Genomic DNA, 23,130 nt, shown 5'->3' on the forward strand with positions numbered 1-23,130 from the left:
CGAGAGCAACTTAAAAGATGGTTAGAACAATTTCCATAAGTTAGGATTACTTATTGATGTTAACCATGTTACTTTTTCTTCTTCTTCTTTCATATAAAAAAAATCTTATTAGAATGATGTCATCCTTATGTAAAAAAAATTACTCACCATCCTACTCTTTACATATAAAGAGATGAAAGGAGATGTGTTTATTTCACCTTTTATTTATATTTAAGAAAAACCCTAAGAAAAACCAGGAGAAAAAAAAAGACTACTAAATAACTCAAATATGATTTAACCACTTGAAAAACATGTGGACATGAACAAAAGCAGCTAGAGAGTGAAGCAATAACCAGAATCCCAACAATGGCAACAACAATACCAATACGCATGTCACCATCTACCTTAAAACTATTCCCTTCATCAACCCACACTCTATTTTCCATTAGCACCAACAAATTCATCACCACCACCAGCAGCAGCAACAACAACAAAAGAACCAAGTTATTGCTGCTATGTCTAAGTTCAAGAAACGGAACAGGGTGTCCTGTTCCACTAGAACAACAACCCATAAACGAGTACCAGTCGTTGTCAACCTCGTTTCCCTTTTCATGGGCCGCCGGTGACGTCGTTGAATTCGGCTCCCGCCTCTTCGTTGTGGGATTCTCCTTTGCTCTCTTTGTGGGACTACCTGTAGCTTGGTTCGGAACCGTTGGCGCCCAATCCGAAGCTGCTAAGAGGATCGTGTGTGCTGCTTCGAGTGGGGTTTTGGCGGTTACGTTTGCGGTTGTTAGGATGTATCTGGGTTGGGCTTATGTCGGTAATCGCTTGCTCAGTGCCACTGTTGAATGTAATGCATATTTTCTCTCTCTTTTTCTTTCAATTCAAACACATAAAAATGAAATTTTCATTATCATTATTCTGTTACTTTAGATAATTATTAGTTCTGTTGCATGACACCCGAGCAGTGCTTTCTCAAGTTTTTGGAGGCCTTGTGTATTAGTCATGGTTCAACTATGACACAAGAATTAAAGGCCATATTAGCCTTATTCAGTTACGTTTAACTGTGAAAATTTTGAGGCCCTATGCGGTAGCGCGCCTTACACGCCTTCAAAGACGGTCATGCCTCTCGGAGAAAAGGCATGTCTGTGTCGGTGTCCGTGTTTCATTTATTTCAGAAGGTGTGTCTGTGTTTTCGTGTCTGGTCTTTAATCTTTATATATTATCATATCAGTGATTACTTTTTTTCTTGATATTGCAGATGAGGAGACAGGGTGGTATGATGGCCAGGTATTTGTAACATCCATTTCTGTTTTTTATTTTAATTGGAATATTTAAGTGAGAGAGAATAAATACTTAGTCTAAATTAACTTTACTTTTGCTATTAAGGCTAAATGTTTTTTTGTACAGATATGGGTGAAAACTGCTGAAGTTTTGACGCGTGATAGACTCTTGGGATCGTTTTCTGTAAGCTTTCTATTTAACTACTGCTGCACTTTAACTATTTTGTAACTTCAATATTGCTGGAGTTAATCAATAGAAGACTTTAGAAGCAAGTAAAGTAAAGTACTTTGCTTAGTTACCAAGAAAATCTATAATTGGTCCCCGAGGAAATCCAATACTTAACCATTAAGAAACTCTGGTATTTTGCCTATAAAAAGTAACTCATATGCATTGTAGTTATATCAATTAACAGTGAATGAATATAAGGTTTGAAGTTAAATTAATCCTTCTTCCTTCTCTCTATGATAGTGTGAGTTTTATGTGATCAATTTTTTGTCACACTATCATCAAATTGGTATCAGAGAAGATTAGATCATGCTAGTGTGTCAATTTTTTTTTAGTGTGTGAGGAACAAAAGAGTTCAGTCGTGTCAAAAAATTATTGAGTATTTTTATGAGAGAGGTATGACAAACAATTACAATTTTGTCTGCTCCGATCTCAAATTAAATGCGGAATAAAACTTTTGATGACAAAGCATCTAAATACTCATAATGTTTGGAACTTTCACAAATTCATCAAAAATGCCAAGACAGCTAAAGAAGCGTGAGACATATTGAACTTGTCTCATAAAAGAGTAGAGAAGACCAAAAAATCCAAGACATCTAAAGAAGCGTGAGACATATTGAAGTTGTCACATAAAGGAGTAGAGAAGGCTCAAAAATCCAAATTACAATCTCTACATAGAGAATTCACGATCATTGAGTCCTATGACACCAACACTTTGTTTGTAGCAAAGCTTCATGATCAAACTTCATTGGCATGTTAAGTAAAATTTTTTCTACGACTTTACTATTCGAAACATCTTCCCCATATACTCCATCTTATTGGTGAGATTTGTAATGCGAAAAAAATATTGTTTACAGTTTTTAAGTTAGACATTGGTACCTTTCATATTCTATATTCTCTATGTAGAGATTGTAATTTGGATTTTTGAGCCTTCTCTACTCCTTTATGTGACAACTTCAATATGTCTCAAGCTTCTTTAGCATTCTTGACATTTGCTATTTTGAGTCATCTATTCCTTGATAAATTTGTAAAGGTCAATTGGTCCCTTTTACGAGCAACTTCATCAACTCCGTGTTGTAAATCAGGATCGTCAAAGCTCCAAATATTGTGAGCTTTTTGCTGCATTGTCATCAAAAGTTCCCAGCAACTACAATTTAATTCTGCATTGAATTTGGGATTGGACACGATCATTTTTGACACAATAAAAACTCTAGTGTTCTTTACACCCAAAATATTTTTGACACTCACACTCGCAGAACCTATTATGCTCTAATACCACCAATTTAATGTCAGTATGACATAAATAGATCACACAAAACTCACACCATCTTTGAGAAAAGTGTGACATAAATCGATCACACAAAACTCACACCACCTTAGAGAAAAGTGTGACAATCATACAAAACTCACACTACCATAAATTGAATTCCTTAATAATTTGTATATGATTACATATCTGCATTGAAAATTTTTTTTAAAACGTCAATTTTTTGTTAGGGGTCCATTTATTTGTTTAACCTGGGCCTCTAAAAAGTCGGAACCGACCCTGTTTAAGACCATGCAAGAATCACTGTTGTGACTGAAACAACCATGTCATGCAATTGCCATATCAAGATTCTGGAATTACCTAATTAAAATTACAGAAGACCGTGTTTTTACAATGACTAATATTGTCAAATAATTGTGCTGTTGCGTAGCGGAATTTAAACAGATCACTATTTTCAGGATCCGTGATTGACAATACTGATGATCGCCGGGGCTTCACATTTTGTGAGCCTTTAAGATCTTAATATCATTCACAACCGAGTATTATTTTTACATAAACGAAGCACTCACTTGTAGTAAAACATTAAGATAGTGCTGACAGAAATATTCACTCAACCACAATTTATGTTTATGTGTGATTTCTATGATGAAAAATATCCCGTAGGCAATGTCATCGACAATTTGAAACTTGCAGTGTTGTTTTTGTGTTTTACTCGTGTATGATATTATATCAAAATAGTGAAATTTGATTTGACATATGAATGAAATTTGTTTAATCTCATTAAACTCTTTTGTAATGTTCAAGGTTAAGCCTGTACTTAATAGATTGAAAATTACTCTAGTCGGTCTGGCAGCATGCTTGGTGACATGTGCCCTTATCTTCGTGAACATTGATGAAAGTTATCTAACATCAAGAGAAACTGAAGTTCGAGCAATACCTGGAGCTTACAATGATGAATCTGCAAGATCATTTGAACCTGAAGCATTTTGCGGTGAGCCTGATCTTCAAGAATAGTACATGACTTAATTTGGAGGAAAAGGGTTGCTCTATTAATTCAATATTAAATTATATACTCTCTGTACATATATTATATATCCTATTCATACCAAACATCACATGTTATAGCATTTGACAGTACTGTGAAGTGGAATAATAAAATGAGGAAAATGTATATTTTTAACTTGTTGAGTAATCTGCTTTTATTTTTTGTTTTGGTCAATGAGACTGGCTGCTTCACAATACATAGAGGATTTGAACCATTTCCATATGTGAATGTTGTATTCATGTGTCATTGTTTATTATTTATTTGTGCATTGTTAAGTGACCTTTGGTGATGACAAAGGGCAAGTTTATTCCACAGACCATCTATAGATGTCTCTGAAAGTTAGAACAATAACAAAAGTCTAGAAGACATTTTTTTCCCTCTCTCACATCATATAAGGAAAAGCAATTGAGCAAGTCATCTTAGTAAAAGTGGCACATACAAAATCTAGCAACAATGAAGGTATTTATTAGTTTTATAAGTGAAAATCATCACCAAAACAACCGGAAAAATGTTAAAATAATACAATTCGAAGGGCTCTAGAAAATATCTTTGATAGTTTGTGAATCAACAAACAATTTGTAGTTATACACATACTTATTTTCAATCAAATATTTTATCAAATGTTGCATTTAGATCTTAGGCTCTGGTAGAATGCCTATGTTAGTGTCGTGCATTACAAATATGTTTGAAGTAGTGGCATTGCCATCATTTTTTTCTTCAACATCATCAGTATGATTCATGTGAATAAGTTTATTTCTATTTTAAATTTATAATCCATATCAATTTACATGTGGGTAACATTCATTACCTTAGATTTAAAATAATTTTTAAAATAATATTATATAGCTCATATCTATAAAGTTTGAGATTAATCTATAATGAATTATTATATCATTAAGATATCCAAATATTAACATCAAAATAAACTTTCATATAAAGTTAATTTTGATGTAATTCATTAACATAGTAAATCATTATATATTAATCTCAAATTTTATAGGTATGATCTATATGATAGTATGTTTCAATTCAATGGTTGATTTTAAAAAATATTTATTCGAAATGAAGTTATTTAGCGAGTGTAACTCATGGTGTAACTCTTCGAGTGTAATTTGATCCCTCATATATATATATATATATATATATATATATATATATATATATATATATATATATATATATATATATATATATATATATATATATATATTTGTGTTGGTTGAGAATATGGAGTATGAAAACAGACTAGAGGGGAGGGGTGAATAGATTAAAAGCAAAATTCGACTGATTTTCTAAAATTAAAATATCAGAGGTTCAGAATTGCGCGCGGAAGATATTAGAGCGAAAATATGAGAATTATATTTTTATTGAATTTTATTTACGTAAACAAATACACAATTTACAAAACTCACAGATTGTTCAACAATGAATAATTGAACTATCGTATATTACATAAGATGTGTCTTATACGATATTTCAATTTGATCGGATTCTAACAGCACTAGTTACACGTAATTTAATCACCACTTTAGCTTGATTAGGTTTCAATTCTAACAAAACCTAACATTACGTGATAAATCGCTACCAATTGAATAAATAATAAACTACCCTAAAAATTAAAAACTTAAACATGTAATATCCTACGAAAATTAAATGCGAAAGTAAGAGAGAGATGACACAGAGATTTATAGTTTTTTAGCGTTCGTCCTCGCCTTTCCTACTGCACTCTTTAATGGTTTCCCATTGAAATATGCTTTATTTCTTTTTATTTTAAAAAATATTGCAAAAGTTCACACAACCACTTATTTACAATAATGTTGAGAAAAATTAATATCCTATTTGGATCTTAACTTGTATAGAGCGTAATGCCAAACTCTTCTGCATAATCTTTACTTAATTCACGCTTCTTGAATCTCCGAGTATCACCAATCTCCTTCAAGCCTTCATGTGTAGCAATCACCCATTGATCCTACGGATTCCTTGAGCAAATAATTGTTTGAAGATTTGGGAAAAACTCCACCTTGTCTTTAGCCTCCCACACAGTCACTACCAAGGTAATTTGGAGAGAAGAACCTCATTCTTTTTACTGGAATTTTTCAGCACCAACGACAACAACCTCAATTTCGCAAGCTACTTGAAAATCTCAACCAAATCCTCAAGAACGATTAGTTACAAAATGAAGTGTCACTCAATCAATTACAAATCTCTCATTATCAAGATCTGAAATCAAATAGAGGTTGAAGATGGCAGAATTTCGTTGCAAGGTTTTGAACTTTTCAAAAGTGAGAAGGTGTTGGTTTCACAGAAAATCACAATGTTGATTATGAAATTCACTCATGAAAAATGATAACAAAATAATTTTATATGTGCTTGAGATTGAGCACAAAAATGGATAGAAAAGTTAGTTAGACTTGCATCAAGAACATTTATTGATTTGAGTCAAATGAGCAAGTGAAATGGAATAAGAAGGAAAAAGAAATTTGACCCATTTTTCATTTGATTTGAATAAAGAACAAAGTCTAATTTGAGTCAAAGACCTCATGATTTGAATTAAGTGTAAATCCTGATCCAAATTAAATCCAAACAAAGTCAAATGAAAAATGCTGGAAAACTGTATGATTCGAATCAGGTGTAAAGTCTTATTTAAATCAAACTAAGCATATGTGACTAAAAAAATACCCGATTTGAGTCAAGTGTAAATTCTTATTCAAATCAAAGTGTTTGGAAAGCTTTGGTTTGCCTCTGTTCAATTTGATTTGAATCAGAATATGAGTTTGATTCTAATCAAACACACAAAATCTCAATTATTCATAGTTTGCAAAATTCTTTGAAATTTTTCTTTCCACCTAACTTGAATCAATAACATATAAAGTTCTTATTCAATTGACTCATGATTAGGCTCAAATATAACTATTGATTTATTTATGATAAAAAGAATGAGTGAATCAATTCGAACTTAATTAAAAAATGTGCAATTATGAAGAAGACTCAATATACGATAATAATTTAAAGCGATAAAAAAACAACAAAATAAAGTATTTTCTATAAATATAGGTGAATTCTTATCTACCCAACTCAAAAAATTGGGTAAGGTAAAATGCATTAAAAACAACAAATAGTTGTAGTATTTAATAAATAATTAAATGTCTTATACTTAGATGGTATTATGTGATTGGTTGAATGTACACTATCCAACTTTTAGTGATGAGTAGAGAAGTTGTCCCCATAAATATATTAACAACATGCAACTACAATTTAAAGTCATTTAATATTCTTTTACATCCAACTTATTGTTTTCATTTACTTAATTTTGCTTTTAAAAAATTAAATTGTAAAACTTTTACACATCTAACTCTTTTGATAGTCCTATTGAAAAGGGCGGTAGAGTGTCAAGAAGATGTTAATATAATATTTTTATAAGCAATTTTAAAATATTTGACATGTGATATGAGTTATATTTTTTATATGTCTAACATTTAGTAAGTTCATTCTCCATATGAGACTAAACACTCACACACAAACTGAATAATCTCTTAGAGGGGAGGGCAGCATATTAGGTCTCTTAAGTACACAAATGCTAGAGGTTGGTGATAATTGGAGTTCACAAGAGTGGATAATGTTGTCGGTGTTAAAAGATTGTTTTTTATCAAATATTTTGGGAAGGACAAATGAATGAACTTGATACATATCCAACGACATGGAACACGTGACTATATAGATATCTATGTCTTCATTAATAGCTTTTGGATAATATTACTTTCTCCCAAATATGTGATTAACTAAGTTGTGTGTGCTTCATAAAGAGATGATTAATTTGATTGATTTCAATTATAAATCAACATTCCTTATATTTTGTAAATCAACATTCCCAGAAGCATTCTTTAAACATTTCAAATAAAATATATATTTTAAATATATCACTTGTATCAATTTTCAATAATATTAAAATATAAGTAATTTTAAAAACCAAACTTTTTATTCTTTAAAAAAATTAGTTATTTTTATTTTTAATGCATTAAATACTAGAGTTTTTTTTTTTACTTTTAACTAATGCCCTGAGATATTTGTTAGATTTCTCTTTATTTATTACTTAATAATTTTATTAATCTAATTGATTTTAATTATGAAATAGATTTTATTTATTAAAATATTTTGATTTTAATAGAAAGGTTAAGTAAATTTAAATCAATAAATAAAATACATTCCACATAATCTTGTTATGCTTTTTTTCAGGTGCTTATAATTGGAGGCCAATACCAAAACTTAGTGATTGTTTGATCCTTAAGTTTTATTCCTTCTTTTACTATTGGAATGTGTTGGTGTTGCAATGTTGATTTTTTAAGGATAACGTTCGCTGAAGCAATTTGAATAAGTTGAGAACCTATTAAGGAGAAAAGAAAGCACGTTATAATAATTGGAGTAAATAACTCTCCTCATATATATATATATATATATATATATATATATATATATATATATATATATATATATATATATATATATATATATATATATATATATATATATATATATATATATATATATATATATATATATATATATATATATATATATATATATATATATATATATATATATATATATATATATATATATATATATATATATATATATATATATATATATATATATATATATATATATATATATATATATAATTATAACTTACTCCAAATTTAAACCATTGATTCTTCTCAATCTAATGGTTAAAAATAATAAGTAATAGTTTTCTCTCTCCATATTTAATTACTTATTATTTTTAACTACTAAATGGAAAAAAATCAATGATTTAGATTTGAAGTAAATTATAATAACTTACACATGGAGTAAATATAACCTTTTTATATATATATATATATATATATATATATATATATATATATATATATATATATATATATATATATATATATATATATATATATATATATATGGTTTCACTTTCGTTAGATTTGCTTAGAGAGTATCAAAGGACACATGCTCCTCCTTAATTAGAATTACTTTATGTTAAATTAAATTAAATAAAATTAAATAGAGGGCTAAGAGCCTAAGATTTTCTAGTGGTAAAAATGTACACTATAGAGATCTCTTTTTGGAAAATACAGTTTGTTTTAAAAAATACCAAAAAATTAAAATGGTAAAATAAAAAAAAAGAGGGAGATGGACAGATGGTAGTAGAATGGGTCCACCGAAAGAAAAACATGAAATATCTTCAAAGGGTTCATGCACCTTTCCAACTTCCTGTCTCTTGCTTCTGTTTCAAACCAACCCAAATAAAGTAGTAACCATTAAATCCCTAATAAATTACTATCATATCACCTATCAAAATTCTAACTTTAATATTTTTCCGTTTTTTTATTTTATTTTTCCAACTTGTTTCATCCTCACAATAAATCTTACCAATCTTGTGTATAACAAAATGAACAAAGCAACCTCTTCTGTATCTTTCAAACTTCCCTCACACTCAGATTTTCTTATACCCTTTGCTTCAGGTAATTACTTTACACAACAAATTAGTACACTTTATACAATTGTTTTTAATCTTAATTTTGGTTTTAAGAATGTTATAAACATTGATGTTGTTGTGTTTTTTTTAATATATGCAATGTGTTATGAGACATCTAGGTTTTCATTCATACCCCTTTAGCTGAAAGTATGAATTTTTCTTCTGTTGCCTATTGTTCTTGTTTTTATGTGTTTTTTTGGGGACTAGTTGATTTGCTTACATAGTAATAGTATTTGATTTGTTGTTAATTTGCTTGCATAGTTATAGTATTTGATTTGTTGTTATCAATTTAAAACCTAGTTTGGTGTATACTTGATTTCACCTTAGTGTGTTGTTCTCTATTAGTATCGTAATCTCTGTAGCACCGACAATTCTGAAAAAAGTGTGTGTCAATGTCCATGTTTGTGTATGTGTTTCATAGATTGTAATTGGCTTTCTGCATCAATAAGTTGTTTTTCATTGGGTATGGTGGTTACTTTGTTGTTCCTAGTTCAAATTTCGACAACATTTGGATGGATAATGCAGCTTTTGGTGGGTGATTAATGAGTATAACAAGATGTTGCAACTCAGTAACCATCCGTTGAATACAATTAACCACGATTTTTATAAATATATAACTGTTATACTATGATTTGGTTACCGATTCTTGATTTCGGTATCTAAGAATATTGTAATTGATGACTTAGTTTTATCGAATTGATGACAGATAAATATTCTCACATGATCTTTATGCTGTATTGTGAGCAGAGTTGAGATGTCTGGAGGAGTAGTTTGATATCTTGTGCTGTAAACTTTCATGATGGAGTTAAAGGAAAGTTATGACATGGAGAAACCACATTCTACTCAAAAAATGTTGGAGCATGAGTTTTGGCCATTAGATCCAATTGATCCGAAGAACGCAAAATTTCCATGCTGTTTGGTTTGGAACCCACTTCCAGTTGTCTCATGGTTGGCACCCTTCATTGGTCATGTTGGCATTTGCAGGGAGGATGGAGCTGTTTTAGATTTTTCAGGATCATATCATGTGGGTGTGGATGATTTTGCATTTGGTCCAGTAGCAAGATACATGAAACTCGATCGTAGACAGGTACCTTTTTCTCAAATTTACCATATCTTTCTCTTGTCGCCTCTCTAAAGTATCGTATCAAACACGTTTCAGACACCGACACATCTTCAAACACACCTTAAATACATGTTAGAGTATCCGTGTCCGGTGTTCATGATTCACGATTCACAATAACTAACTGCAATATTGATAATTTTTACTTATTTATAAATGTTAACTCCTATTTGACACACTTGAGATGTTTGCAGTGTTGCTTCCCTCCTAACCTATCTGCGCATACATGCAAACATGGTTACCGCCATGCTGAGTATGGAACTGCAATCACATGGGACGATGCCCTATCGACAAGTTTGCGGCATTTCGAGAGCAAAACTTACAACCTTTTCACATGCAACTGTCACTCATTTGTTGCTAATTGTCTGAATAGACTGTGTTATGGTGGATCAATGAGTTGGAACATGGTAAATATAGGAATCTTGATACTATTCAAGGGGCATTGGGTTGATTTTAGGTCTATTGTAAGGTCCTTCTTGCCTTTTGTTGTGGTTGTTTGCATAGGTGTTTTCATGGTTGGTTGGCCCTTCTTACTTGGGTTACTATCCTTCTCTTTACTCTTAATTGGGTGGTTTCTTTTGGGTACTTACCTAGTCAAAAGCCTATTAGAATGCTAAATGTACTCTTGAATTGAAGGATGATCATGAGTTGTGTTTTGCTTCAACCAAATAATGATAGATTCAAATGTCTATATTGTTATTGGAACAAGAAATAAATAAATTTATGTCAATTTGTTTTATTGCCATGTATTCTGAAACTCAAATTGTTCTCACCTTTCAAATCCCAAATCCTAAGAGAAGTTGTAGATTCATTCATTCATTGATTTTATATGAAGATGAGTATAAAATGACGATAATACAAAAGTTATTTTGCACATTCATTCATTTGTATTGCATTAATCATATTCAATGGTATATTTTTGTGAAATCATTTTGTGGCAAGTGTTATTTTTACCAAATTATTTCTACATATATTAATAAATGTCAATATGTAAGATCTTTTAAGTGATTTTTATAAATATTTCCTAATGTGATATTTGGGTGAATAGACAAAATTGGCCCAAGTTCTTTAATTTAAAAAACTGAATTTCTATTTTATAAGTTTGAGAACCAAATTGTCCAATCCTCGCAATTTCAACTTTCAAGTATCAAAATGCTAATTTACTTGAGAAAAGTGAAAATAACATGCTCTTGAAAAGAGAGTCAAGTTATGGTTACTGTTATTTTTTTGGCTAACATAAAGCAGGAGGAGATAGATGTACTATCCAATCATCAAAATCTTCGTTATTACATGAGATAACAGAGTTTAGATTATGAAATTAACATGTTACAGAACATCGGTGGACCATGTTGGACACATTCAAATACCTCTGCTGCTATGGCAAGAGGTTTACATGGAGTAGAAGAGGGGATGAGAATCAAGCTCCATATTTTGGTGCTTTCCACATCTTAAAGGCTAATTCATGCAAGAACCTATCTGCCGGTATTGTTAGATTTCCACCATTCTGCATGATAGAAGAAACGCATAAAGCAAAGTAATTAAAAATGATCGATTGTTTGCTAAGAAGCAAGAACCAGTGACGCAGACACAAGACACGTCAGTGACACATTGACCTAAAATCGTGTGTCAGGGTCACACACTGACACATGCCGAACATCATACACACTTTCAATGCAAAAATGTCAGTTATACGTAGATTGAAGTGGCATATTGGAATAAACACTCAAGAACATATGATATCGGTCAAAAACTTGGAAACGTCGAAGACTTAAAGTATATGATAATGGAATAAACACTCGAGAACATATGATATTGGTTAATAACTTGAAAACGTATGATATATGGACAAAGAACATATATTTAAGAGCAAGAAAAGAGCAGGGCCTTGTAGTAAGTCATGCATCAAAGCTAAAAATAGAAACACTTATCGGAATGAACTATGAACTTGTGAATAAAACCTGAAGTAGAATCTCAATACAAACCTCAACGAAGTCTTGATAGGAAAACCTCTGTGCATTATCCTTGCGAGTCACAGCATGCTGCAATTGAGCAATTAACATGGGCGAATGCGGCCTGCATCATTTGGTATGGAAGTAAGTATGCAAGACAATCCAAAGAGAAAGCAAGGATTACTGAAAGCCATATCATCAACCACTGTATTAGTGTTGGAACATATACAAAACAACGCACTAGTCAGTTTAGATTAACTTCTCTTCAAGTACTTAAATCAAAAGAAACATCGAAAGAATCATGAATTAACTACGAATATTTTAAACAATTTCTCGTATAAATTGAAACTAGCTTTTGAGTCTCAATTTTTCAGAAGCTCTCTTATCACATTTAACTTCTCCAAAAAACACCTAAAAGCTGACATTTTTGTATGTGAAGAACCATACATTAATATCTTCACGGAAAAGCTTCGATAAACTAGAAGTTAATCAAATTCGACTTATGTTTTGTGCAGTATCACATTTACAATAGAACCAAAACATTGTTTTTTAATCACCTTTCATTATCTATTCTACTTTTTAATATGCACCAAACATGAAATAGAAATCATATGTTCTTTTTTACCCTGTTACAACCTATCTACCAAATGCTTCCTTAAATTACCTCACATCCTTGCGAGGAACTCCTCCTTTCATAGCATAACTTTGTAGAGGATACAGCATTGAGAAACAAGAGTCCTTCTCATCAACCTTCTTTAACACTGAAAACTTTGATTCATCGTCCTCTAAAACCTTGCCATAACTCATAACAACAGACAAGTGCAACCGAGAACCAACATCAGATCCCGGCTGCGCTTGCCTCAATATTGCACCAACAAATGCATCCACCCACTCCACATCAGCATTTCCTTCACTTCCATCGACCTTTTCACCAGCTCCAACGTGAAGAAACACAATATCAAATTGGCTATTGTCTTGAACCTTCCCTTCTTGAAAGCCAAGCAACTTGAGAACCTCAGCAGCCACATCATCACCATCTTGTGACTCAGAACTATGCTGTTTCAGCAACTCATCTAACTGAATAACACTTAACCCAAGGTTGGCACCAAAAGATTTCAACCCTGAATGTTTGGTGAATATAGCAGCTTTCATTCCCATAAACCTATATCCAAGAAGGAAATGCAAAAGTTTCATGTAACATTGTATTTATTGGAAAAAACAATGATTGTGAACCCTAAAATATAATCATGGTTAAACTTCAACATTGTAAAATGTTTATACATTTTTAAACAATGAGAGATCAAATATTATATTTATCATAATTGTTCCGTTACCAAGAAAACGTATTGGAAGGTGCTGATACCCATACTGTTTTTTTGTTTACCATTTTTGTGATAAAGAACAAATTGTTGTTAATTTACACTGCAACGACCTACTGCAATCAGTGTACCGAACAAAATCGCGACCGCAATTAAAACCTTGTAATACCTAATTTAATAACTCACTATATGCATTAAATTTCAGCAATCCAGCCTTTGATTATCATCCTACTATAATAGGTAAACACGGAATTTTCTATAAACTAAAAAACAAAAATTTTAATTAAAAATGAAAAACAGAGAACAAAAATAAGGTAAGATAAAAAACCTATCAGGCAAAGTTTGTTTTGGTGGATCATCAATTTGTGATGATGCATCGAGAAGCAGTGCGAATTCTGTGACAATTCTTTGATCTTCGGTTTCTGAAAACTACATAGAAACAAGTGAATTTGAGAATATAACTGATTATTCCATAAGTGTAGGTTAGATTAGAGGCTATGGTTATGGGAGAGAAGGGAACCTGGGTGAGGAGAATGGGGGAGAGACAATAAACCGCATGAAGAAAGAGAAGCGAGAGAGTGGAGATGGTGATTGTGTGAAGATTGATCGATGAAACGAGATAAACCGTCACCGTATAGAACCAGCGATCGGCTAGGTTTGTCTGCCATTGCTTACACTCTTTGAAAGACAAAGATTCCAAAGGACAGATTTGTATATAAGTGTTTCATTTGCTTATTAGTTCTGTTCCCCAAAAATGTCGTTTTTTAGACAGAAAACTATAATATTTTTATTAATTAAAGGTAATTGAATTAAAATTAAGTTTAGTGCGAAAATAAAGGAAAATGCTTATTAGTAAGAAAATAGAAAAACAAGAAACATAAGAATAGATCTCAACTATTCATTATCACCACAATCTCATGATCCCTATTAAAAAAGAAGTTAAATTTAAAATTAATTTAAAATTGACCACTAAAATAGTAATATAGATTCATTCTTGCATTTCTTCTTCAAATTGCTTCGTACTAAATAGCACTACTCGAAAATAAACTAAGAATTTCGTCAATACGAAATACAAAATCAATTTCTATTTGGTACGAACGTTGATTGACAATTGGAAATAGAAATTGTTAGTCTAAAATATGTCTATTTGGTACGAACGTTGATTGACAATTGGAAATTAGCTTTCCCACCACCTTCTTTAGTCTTGCAGCCAATAACTTACATGAAATCTTGTACAAACAACGATGAGGCAAATTGACCTATAATTGTTGAGTTCTTGAGGGTGTTGAGTTTTAGGAATCAACACAAGAAAGGAAGATGTTAGTGCTTTGGGGAGTACTCCATTTGCATAAAATTCTTGGATGAATTCTATGATGTCGTCCTTCATTATATCCCAACATTCCTTTATGAAGTTGAGGTTATAACTGTCTGGTCTCACACTATTGTTTCCATTGCTATTCCAAATCACCCCTTTCGAAAATTGCACTTCCAAAGCCGAAGCATCTACCTCGTTGAGTTGATTGAAATTGACTCCATTAAGAACCGGTCTCTTGATCAGACTACCTTCAAATCTACTTTGGAAATGATTTTTGACTTCATTCTTGATCTCTTCCACTCCTTCAATAGTCACGCCTTCTTTTTGAATGACTAGGATTTGATTCATCCTTCTATAGTGTTTTAGGCTGCTGTGAAGGAATATGGAGTTTGAATCTCCTTCCTTGATCCACTTTTAACTCGGGACAATGATCACTATTTGCTACCATCTCAACTGACTCGTTGAGCTCATTGACCGCAACCTCGATTTTTAAATCCAGCCATCCGAAAACCTCTTTATTCCACCATTTGATTTTTTCTTTTAAAAGTCTCAATTTTTCTTTAATTACAAATGTCATCATGCCAAAGACATTGAATGAATCCTTCTCTGTGGCCGTAGAAAGAGAAAAATGGATGATTAACCCTTCTTTCTCAATCTCGTAAATAAAACTATTTTAAATTACCTTGATCTTTGAAGTGAATAATAACTCAACATTTTAATTTTAGAGAAATCAAAATAAAAAACAAAGTTTACTTTAAATTAAGTCAATATACTAAATACACTTGCTCACCCTCACCCTTAAGACAACCTGATTTGTGAGAGACTATGAATAACTCGTGATGTTTTCACTTGAAGATGTCACCGCATTCACTCTTTATAAACAATGGAACCAAATGCAAACAAACATTGGTTATATGAATATACAGGTAATCAAATCTAGGGATTCTATGCTACAAATATGATGTTTTGTTGGTTCAGAAAATGTTCTTTCAATGATACAAAACATAAAAACTTGGTGGCTTCTCCGTATGGCTGCAGGAATTATGCAGTTTTGACCACAATGAATCGTCTGTCCACAAATTACCTCTTGTTTCCATTTACAGCAATAAAGAATCCAATAACTTTCCCCAAACAGACAGCATCTAATCTTGATCCCAAAATAATACACTTTCTTCCTCAAATTTCAGCCTCTGATTTGAAAATAAAATTAGGAAACACAGTGGTGATATCCCTGCAAGATGACAAAGTGACACAATCAGTTGTTCCCTTCAGAAAAGTCGGACCAAAGTAAGAAAGAAAGGAAATTTAGCATACTTCAAATAAGGAAGTGTCATGTTCTTCAATAGAGACGGATTTCGACTCACAAAAGCTTTCCAATCTTCTTTACTGATTTTACCATCATTGTCTTGATCAACATCAGCAATTGTCTGCAGAAAAAGCAAAGGTCCTGTAAATAATATGTTGCATCGAAGCTAAAGTTTCATGTTTCACCACTAGAAGCTAACCTTGTCGACAATAGCTTCAAGAAGATCATCAGAAAGATTCATTTCAGATTCCATCAAAATAGCTATAACCATTTGCTTGACCTTGTAAACAAAATAAACCAAACAGTTAACACTAAATAAGCTTATAATACAAAATGTGATGTTGCTTAATTGAACTAGTAAACTCACTTCCTCTGGCTCAATGAACCCTGTTTGTCTTAGGTCATAGAGCTTAAATGCAACTGTAAAATCATAATCATGAGACACAGATTAGATTTGAACAAAATTTGAGTTTCTTTCTTTGCATAAAACCAGAAGATCGTCTTCAATTTGAACATACAATCTATCTTTTCATCCATAGGAGCGTAAGGATGGAAGACACTGAGCGAATGGACAAATTCTTCAAAATCAACAACACCGTTTCTCTTTTCATCAAAAAGATCAAAAACCTAAAGAAGAAATAGAGTTTAACATGTCAGCACATTCATGGCATCGATCGCGATGGTGTTAGCTTTTACTAACACTTATACATACGGCCAATCAAATTACATCAGTGTCACTTTGCTATGTTAGTTCCTCAAAATCAAGCAACATTTATGCTATATTCATTTAAGCTTGTTATTCTCACATATTCATTTTACTATAAAGTAATTCTATTATAGTTCAACTACATTTCCAATATACTAGTAGTAATTTTTATGAGGAAACATGCCGTGGCTAAAAATATATAGGAACTGCTTACGCGATCCAGAAAAAGATTTTCTCCATTTGGGGTTTGAAATAGTGCCAATTGAAGCTCCACCTACAATTGAAAAAACAACAAACAAGCATCATGATCAGTGATCACTGATCAGTGAATAAAGTGAAACTCTCAATGTGAAAATTTGCATTCATTCATGGAAACCAAATATGCGAAACCAGTTAACATATTGATCTTACCTTGTGAATCAAGCCATCATCAATTACAGAGCTACTTATCTTTTTAAACAGTTCATGCAATGCCTCCACTTCATTAACAGTGACTACATTATTAACAGCAGAAAAGCTGATTACTCAAACCTATTGTTGTTCAAAGTTCAAACTAGCAAATCAGATTTATTATATGCAAGTCCAAAACTTGTGTTACACTATAAATTTCATTCCGTCCCATATCAAACTATAGGTCAGACTAATAAATGAAGCCCTTAAAGGGATACATTATGCAAGAGTTGTGAAACATTATATACAAATTAATTATTAAAAAAAGCTCACTAATTTATATAGCTTGGAAGTGTGTATCATAAAAAATAGAGCATAATTAAATATGATTGAAACTTTAAGAAGAAAGAGAAACTTTGACTTCAAAAGTTTACCCATCTAAGATATAATTAGGGAGTGAAACTTTAAGAAGAAAGGGAAACTTTGACTTCAAACTTTGAGTAGTTAAAACAAAGGTTTTAAAAAACAGTCCGATACCGCATAAATGGCCGCAGCAAAACTGTATCAAAAAATCATATGACAAATATAATGAAAAAGAAATCGTGGTAAATTCACACCGTGACTACCGCAATCATATCGCAACACCCGAGCCTGGCAAAATTGCGAACTGCTATTTAAAACCTTGGTTAGAATAATTTAATAGACCTTAGTACGACATCAAAGCTGGCTTGAAACCTGACTGTGCATAAAGAGTATTGAAACTCAAGTGTGGTAGATAGATGTATAATTTAATTATATATTTCTTTATCACGTGAAAAAGAATCTATCACAATGATATATACTATTTTATAACTCTAATCATCACATTAGTGAGATCATTTAATTTTAATCATAAATGACTTTTAAATTAGTATATAATTTGTGTATGACCTAATCAATGTATAAAAATACGAGTAAAACAGTAATTTGGAAATTGAAGTGATTGAAAGAGAGAGTGGAATAAGTTACATTACATCTAGTTTCTTGAGCAAGGCGAGTGAAATCTTGAGCAGTATAAGAAGATTTGTGAGTATGAAAAATGGAGAGTGGACGAAGATTAGAGTTGAAACAACCAGCAACGGCAAAGACGAAAACCTCGACGGCGGCTATGAGCGGCATCAACGCCGCGTAAATGCATTCTCCGATTGATCTAGAGCCAGACGCAGACTGTTACATTAACAATTAATCAAGCCAGTTCACAAAACGGAGAAATATAAAATTAATGAAAAGAAGAAAAACTTACGGGGGAAGAATCTGTGGGCATGTTGTTTATGCGGGAATGATGAAAAAAAGGGTTATGATGATGATTGTGGAAAAGGAAGTGTGTGCTGCATTGTTGGTTGAAATGATGCGTAGTATGGTGGTGGAGTTGAATAAAACTCGGCCACCCGCTGTGCTTCTATTGCTTCCTTTCTTCCCATGTGACGACAATGCTATCATCACACTTTCTCACCGTCTTTATTAATCAATTCTAATTCTATTTATAATCTTTAAATTTTATATTTTTAACGTTAAAATCATTCATCATGACATGATTATCTAATCAAAATGGTCCTTATATAGTCGGTTATTACCAATATTTATCAATTTAAAAAAAAAAACCTAAATTCAGAGAAAAATTAAACAAGAATATCAAAATTATTAAAGATTAGCATACCTCGTCCTTATAATATCGGTTAGTAAACTGAGAAGTGTCATATAAACTCTTTTTATATTTTATTTTCACTTCAATCAATGTGAAATTTTAGGATCTTTCTATACAAATGGACCTTAAGGTATAAGTTAGTATTTTTTTTGAAAATTTTGGTATTCAGCCTTGTGACCGACTAGTCCAAGAATGACAAATCCTACCGTCCACTAGCGGGAGCTCTATTTTAAACCAGAACAAAATTCTGTGTGGACTGATCCCAATATAAAAATTGATAGCACCTAGCAAATACAAGTTAGTATTAATTTAATAAAGTGGTTGATAACTCACTAATTAATCTCTATTTTTATTCAAATTAAGAAAATAAATTAACTATATAATAGCAACACGAAAAATACATTCATCCATTTAACCTTTGTATTTGTTTACTTATAATCTGATAGAGTGAATTCAACAACTATATAATTCTAGATCTAGGTTTTCTTTCTAAGAACAAACATAAACAAATTTGCAACAACAATAAAAGAAAAGATTTATGATAATTCTCTACCCTTTTCTCAAGGGGAACAAGTCTTTAAATACAAGATAGAAATAAACCCTAATGGGCTGTCCAACAAGGCCCAACCAAACAAAAGACTCTTAGAAGTAATTAAAATAAAAGACTTACAAATAATTAAAGACTTAAAATAATTAATTTGTGATAAATCCTTGAAGCCACTTAGGTTTGTTCTTATTTCTCATGGGCCTAGTATCATTACCCATCGGTCCAAGATCAACCTTGTCCTCAAGGTTGGGTGAATAAGCCACAGAACCGGCCCAGTTAGAAGGCCCACTCGAAAAAGAGTCTTCAGCAATTGTGGATGACAGCTTGCATCCACTAGGTAACGTAAACACAGATCTGTGCAGAGAATCCAAGGGCGGTGAGGGCTTGTGCAGAGAATCCAAAGTCTTTGACGGTGCAGATAGCTTTAGCGTGTTGGAACTCACAAACCCACGTGATGCGTTACTTCCAAGGTTGGGAGTTTGAATAATAGTTGTATCTGAAGACTTAAACCTATTCATTTCTCCCTTTTCATTCTCAAGTACCTCCACTTCTCTCATACCACCCAGATGTGAAACATTTTTCTCTGGCCCTTCTTTGTTCCAAGCAGAAATCGTGTGTGTACCCTCTTGTTTTTCTTCCTTATCAAAAACAAAACCATCCTTCAAGAGTTGCGATGTGTTTCCTGTGGTAGTAACGGTGTCCAGATGTTGGCCTTCACGCGGTGCATGCAAGGTGGGAAACGAGTTACAGTCCTTCTCGATCTCTGTTGTTGTTGTTGTGTGCGAATGAACTAATGTTGGTGAAATTTTGTTCTGTTTTGCAGGTTCTGCTTCCGGTGGTTGAACGGTCGCGTCGGATTCGTGAGGAGTCCAACTCGGAGGAATCGGCGAGAGGATCTTCGATGGGGGCTTACCATAGAAAGCGCGGAGCTGGGACACGTGAAAAACAGGGTGGATCCGTGAGTCAGATGGAAGATCGAGTCGGTATGCCGCTTGTCCGATGCGTTGAAGAACCGTGAAAGGCCCAAAGTACCTCTTTGATAGTTTTTGAGAAGAACGGCGGACCACTGTTTGTTGCCTATACGGTTGGAGTTTGAGCCAAACCAGATCGCCTTCGGTAAAGGTACATTCTAAACGCTTCTTGTTACTCTGGATCTCCATTTTTCGTTTGCTTTTGGCCAAGTTAGACTGAAGAGCTCTCATTAGGTCGTCTCGTTGTTGCAGAGAGGATGCTACTGTGGTCACGGTCGTAGATCCGGCGGTGTACGAAGGAAAAGCTGGAGGTGGACGTCCATAGAGGGCTTCAAAGGGAGACATTTGAATGGCTGAATGGTAAGTGGAGTTGTACCAAAACTCTGCTAAGTGTAGGAACTGAAACCATTTTTTTGGATTCTCACTAGTGAAACACCGTAAATAAGTCTCTAAGCATCTGTTAACCACTTCCGTTTGCCCGTCTGTTTCAGGGTGATATGCTGTGCTGTACTTCAAAGTTGTTCCCTGGACACGAAACAGTTCCTTCCAAAACGTGCTAAGAAACAGGGAGTCCCGATCTGAAACTATTGACTTTGGAATGCCATGGAGGCGACATATTTCAACTGAGAAACGAATGGCTAAGTCCTTCGCACCAAACTTAGAAGGAAGAGCTATGAAGTGAGAAAATTTTGTGAGTCTGTCGCACACAACCCAGATAGTAGTATGCCCCTGCGAATTTGGTAAGTGAGTGATGAAATCCATACTTAGATCGTTCCACACTTGAGTAGGAGTTGGTAGAGGCTGAATAAGTCCTTGTTTCTTTGTTGTCATATACTTATTCTGTTGACATATTGTGCATGTTTTGATGAATTTTTTTGTATCATTGTAGATCCCAGGCCATAAGAAAGAAGAAGAGAGGCGAGCAAGAGTTGGCTGCAAACCGGAGTGGCCCCCTTCAGGTGTACTGTGGTATTCAGATATGATGCTGTGTCTCAGATCTTTTGTATCAGGTATGAAGATCCTTTCCTTATAGTAAACCAACCCGTCTCGCTGTTTAAATGAATTCATTGAAACCGGGTCTGTTAGTGTCTTAGCCATAATCTCTTTTCCTTCTAAGTCTGGTCTGTAATATGCTTTTAATGTGTCGAGGAGAACTGGAACCGGGGATGAGATGGAGAATAGTAGCGCCTCGTCGTCTTGCTGAATCCTGCTGAGAGCATCGGCAACCTGATTCGTCTTGCCAGGTTTGTAATGAATTTCGAACTCAAACCCTTGTAGTTTAGCAGCCCACTTCTGCTGTTCTGGTGTTTGAATAGTTTGAACTAGCAGGTTTTTTAAGCTTTTCTGATCTGTAAATATATGGAAGTGACGACCGATTAAGTACTGTCTCCATTTTTTTACAGCCTCTGTTATGGCGAACATTTCACGGACATAGACAGACGATGCCTGAAGTCGGTTACAAAGTTTCTTGCTGAAAAAGGCAATTGGATGGCTGTCTTGAGAGAGTACCGCTCCTATTGCAACACCAGAGGCATCTGTTTCAAGCACGAAGGACTTTGAAAAATCCGGCAGGGCCAGCACTGGAGTTTCCGTCATTTTTCTTTTCAATGTTGTAAAAGCTGAGTCAGCTTCTGTATTCCATTGTAGCTTAGTAAAGTGTAATAAATCGGTGAGAGGAGCGGCGAGAGAGGCGTAATGACGCACGAATCTTCTATAAAAGCCGGTGAGACCTAAAAAACCCCTGAGTGCCGTGAGTGAGCGTGGTTTCGGCCAGTCTAGAATAGCTTTTATCTTTGCTGGATCTGGGGTTACACCATCACTTGAAATAATATGACCTAAATAATCAACACTAGGAACAGCAAACACACACTTGGATAACTTGGCATAAAACTGGTTAGATAAAAGCAATTTTAAAACCAACTGTAAATGATGTGCATGATCAGTAAGAGAGGAACTATAAATGAGTATATCGTCAAAGAAAACTAAAACAAACCTTCTCAAGTATGGTCGAAGCAAATCGTTCATTGCAGATTGAAAAGAACTAGGAGCATTAGTTAAGCCAAATGGCATCACCAAAAACTCATAGTGTCCATCAAAAGTTCTGAACGCTGTCTTATGAGTGTCCTTAGGAGAAACCCTTATCTGGTGGTAGCCAGATCTTAAATCGATCTTAGAAAATATAGTTGCTGAACCCAATTCATCAAAGAGTTCATCTATGGTCGGGATAGGGAACCTGTCACGAACTGTAACAGCATTGAGAGCTCGGTAATCCACACAAAAACGCCAGGATCCATCTTTTTTTCGAACTAACAGCACGGGGGAAGAATATGGGCTGTTACTAGGTTTGATAATCCCTTCGCGAAGCATGTCTTGAATCATGTTAGTCATAGCATCCTTTTGTGAATGAGGGTACCGGTAAGGTTTAACATTGACTGGGGCAGTGTTAGGTAATATTGGGATTTGGTGGTCATGGGGTCTTGTGGGGGGCAAACCTTT

At 33.3% G+C, this 23,130-nt stretch overlaps 4 protein-coding genes across 6 annotated transcripts; 2 read left to right on the top strand and 2 right to left on the bottom strand.

Annotated features, from left to right (window-relative positions):
• The first annotated feature begins 345 nt into the window (after window positions 1-345).
• Window positions 346-3,935, top strand: LOC131596410 (uncharacterized protein ycf36). The gene is made up of 4 exons (XM_058869053.1): window positions 346-829; window positions 1,241-1,269; window positions 1,390-1,446; window positions 3,560-3,935. Exons 1-4 carry the CDS (start codon window positions 346-348, stop codon window positions 3,767-3,769), a joined length of 780 nt encoding a protein of 259 aa, XP_058725036.1. The 3' UTR covers window positions 3,770-3,935.
• Window positions 3,936-9,062: 5,127 nt separating this feature from the next.
• LOC131596413 (protein REVERSION-TO-ETHYLENE SENSITIVITY1) lies at window positions 9,063-11,186 on the top strand. Of its 2 annotated transcripts, none has more exons than XM_058869058.1 (3): window positions 9,063-9,313; window positions 10,034-10,414; window positions 10,642-11,186. In XM_058869058.1, the coding sequence occupies exons 2-3, from the start codon at window positions 10,124-10,126 to the stop codon at window positions 11,062-11,064; spliced, it is 714 nt and encodes a 237-aa protein (XP_058725041.1). In that variant the 5' UTR covers window positions 9,063-9,313; window positions 10,034-10,123; the 3' UTR covers window positions 11,065-11,186. The 2 variants fall into 2 exon arrangements, with proteins under 2 accessions (XP_058725041.1, XP_058725040.1); XM_058869057.1 differs by having other exon boundaries at window positions 9,064-9,313; window positions 10,075-10,414.
• Window positions 11,187-11,627: 441 nt separating this feature from the next.
• LOC131596411 (uncharacterized) lies at window positions 11,628-14,470 on the bottom strand. Its single transcript, XM_058869054.1, has 5 exons — window positions 14,236-14,470; window positions 14,044-14,137; window positions 13,061-13,558; window positions 12,430-12,520; window positions 11,628-11,951 (listed from the first exon to the last, which is right to left on the bottom strand). Exons 1-5 carry the CDS (start codon window positions 14,381-14,383, stop codon window positions 11,865-11,867), a joined length of 918 nt encoding a protein of 305 aa, XP_058725037.1. The 5' UTR covers window positions 14,384-14,470; the 3' UTR covers window positions 11,628-11,864.
• A 1,296-nt stretch (window positions 14,471-15,766) lies between these two features.
• On the bottom strand, window positions 15,767-18,943 carry LOC131596412 (calcineurin B-like protein 10). 2 transcript variants are annotated; one of them, XM_058869056.1, is made up of 9 exons: window positions 18,715-18,943; window positions 18,446-18,621; window positions 17,454-17,536; window positions 17,257-17,316; window positions 16,855-16,963; window positions 16,704-16,756; window positions 16,536-16,616; window positions 16,345-16,457; window positions 15,767-16,261 (listed from the first exon to the last, which is right to left on the bottom strand). In XM_058869056.1, exons 2-9 carry the CDS (start codon window positions 18,588-18,590, stop codon window positions 16,207-16,209), a joined length of 699 nt encoding a protein of 232 aa, XP_058725039.1. In that variant the 5' UTR covers window positions 18,591-18,621; window positions 18,715-18,943; the 3' UTR covers window positions 15,767-16,206. The 2 variants fall into 2 exon arrangements, with proteins under 2 accessions (XP_058725039.1, XP_058725038.1); XM_058869055.1 differs by having other exon boundaries at window positions 18,446-18,638; window positions 18,715-18,942.
• Window positions 18,944-23,130: the final 4,187 nt, after the last annotated feature.

The sequence above is a fragment of the Vicia villosa genome, linkage group LG4 (assembly GCF_029867415.1).
Source record: "Vicia villosa cultivar HV-30 ecotype Madison, WI linkage group LG4, Vvil1.0, whole genome shotgun sequence".
Classification (NCBI taxonomy): Eukaryota; Viridiplantae; Streptophyta; class Magnoliopsida; order Fabales; family Fabaceae; genus Vicia; species Vicia villosa.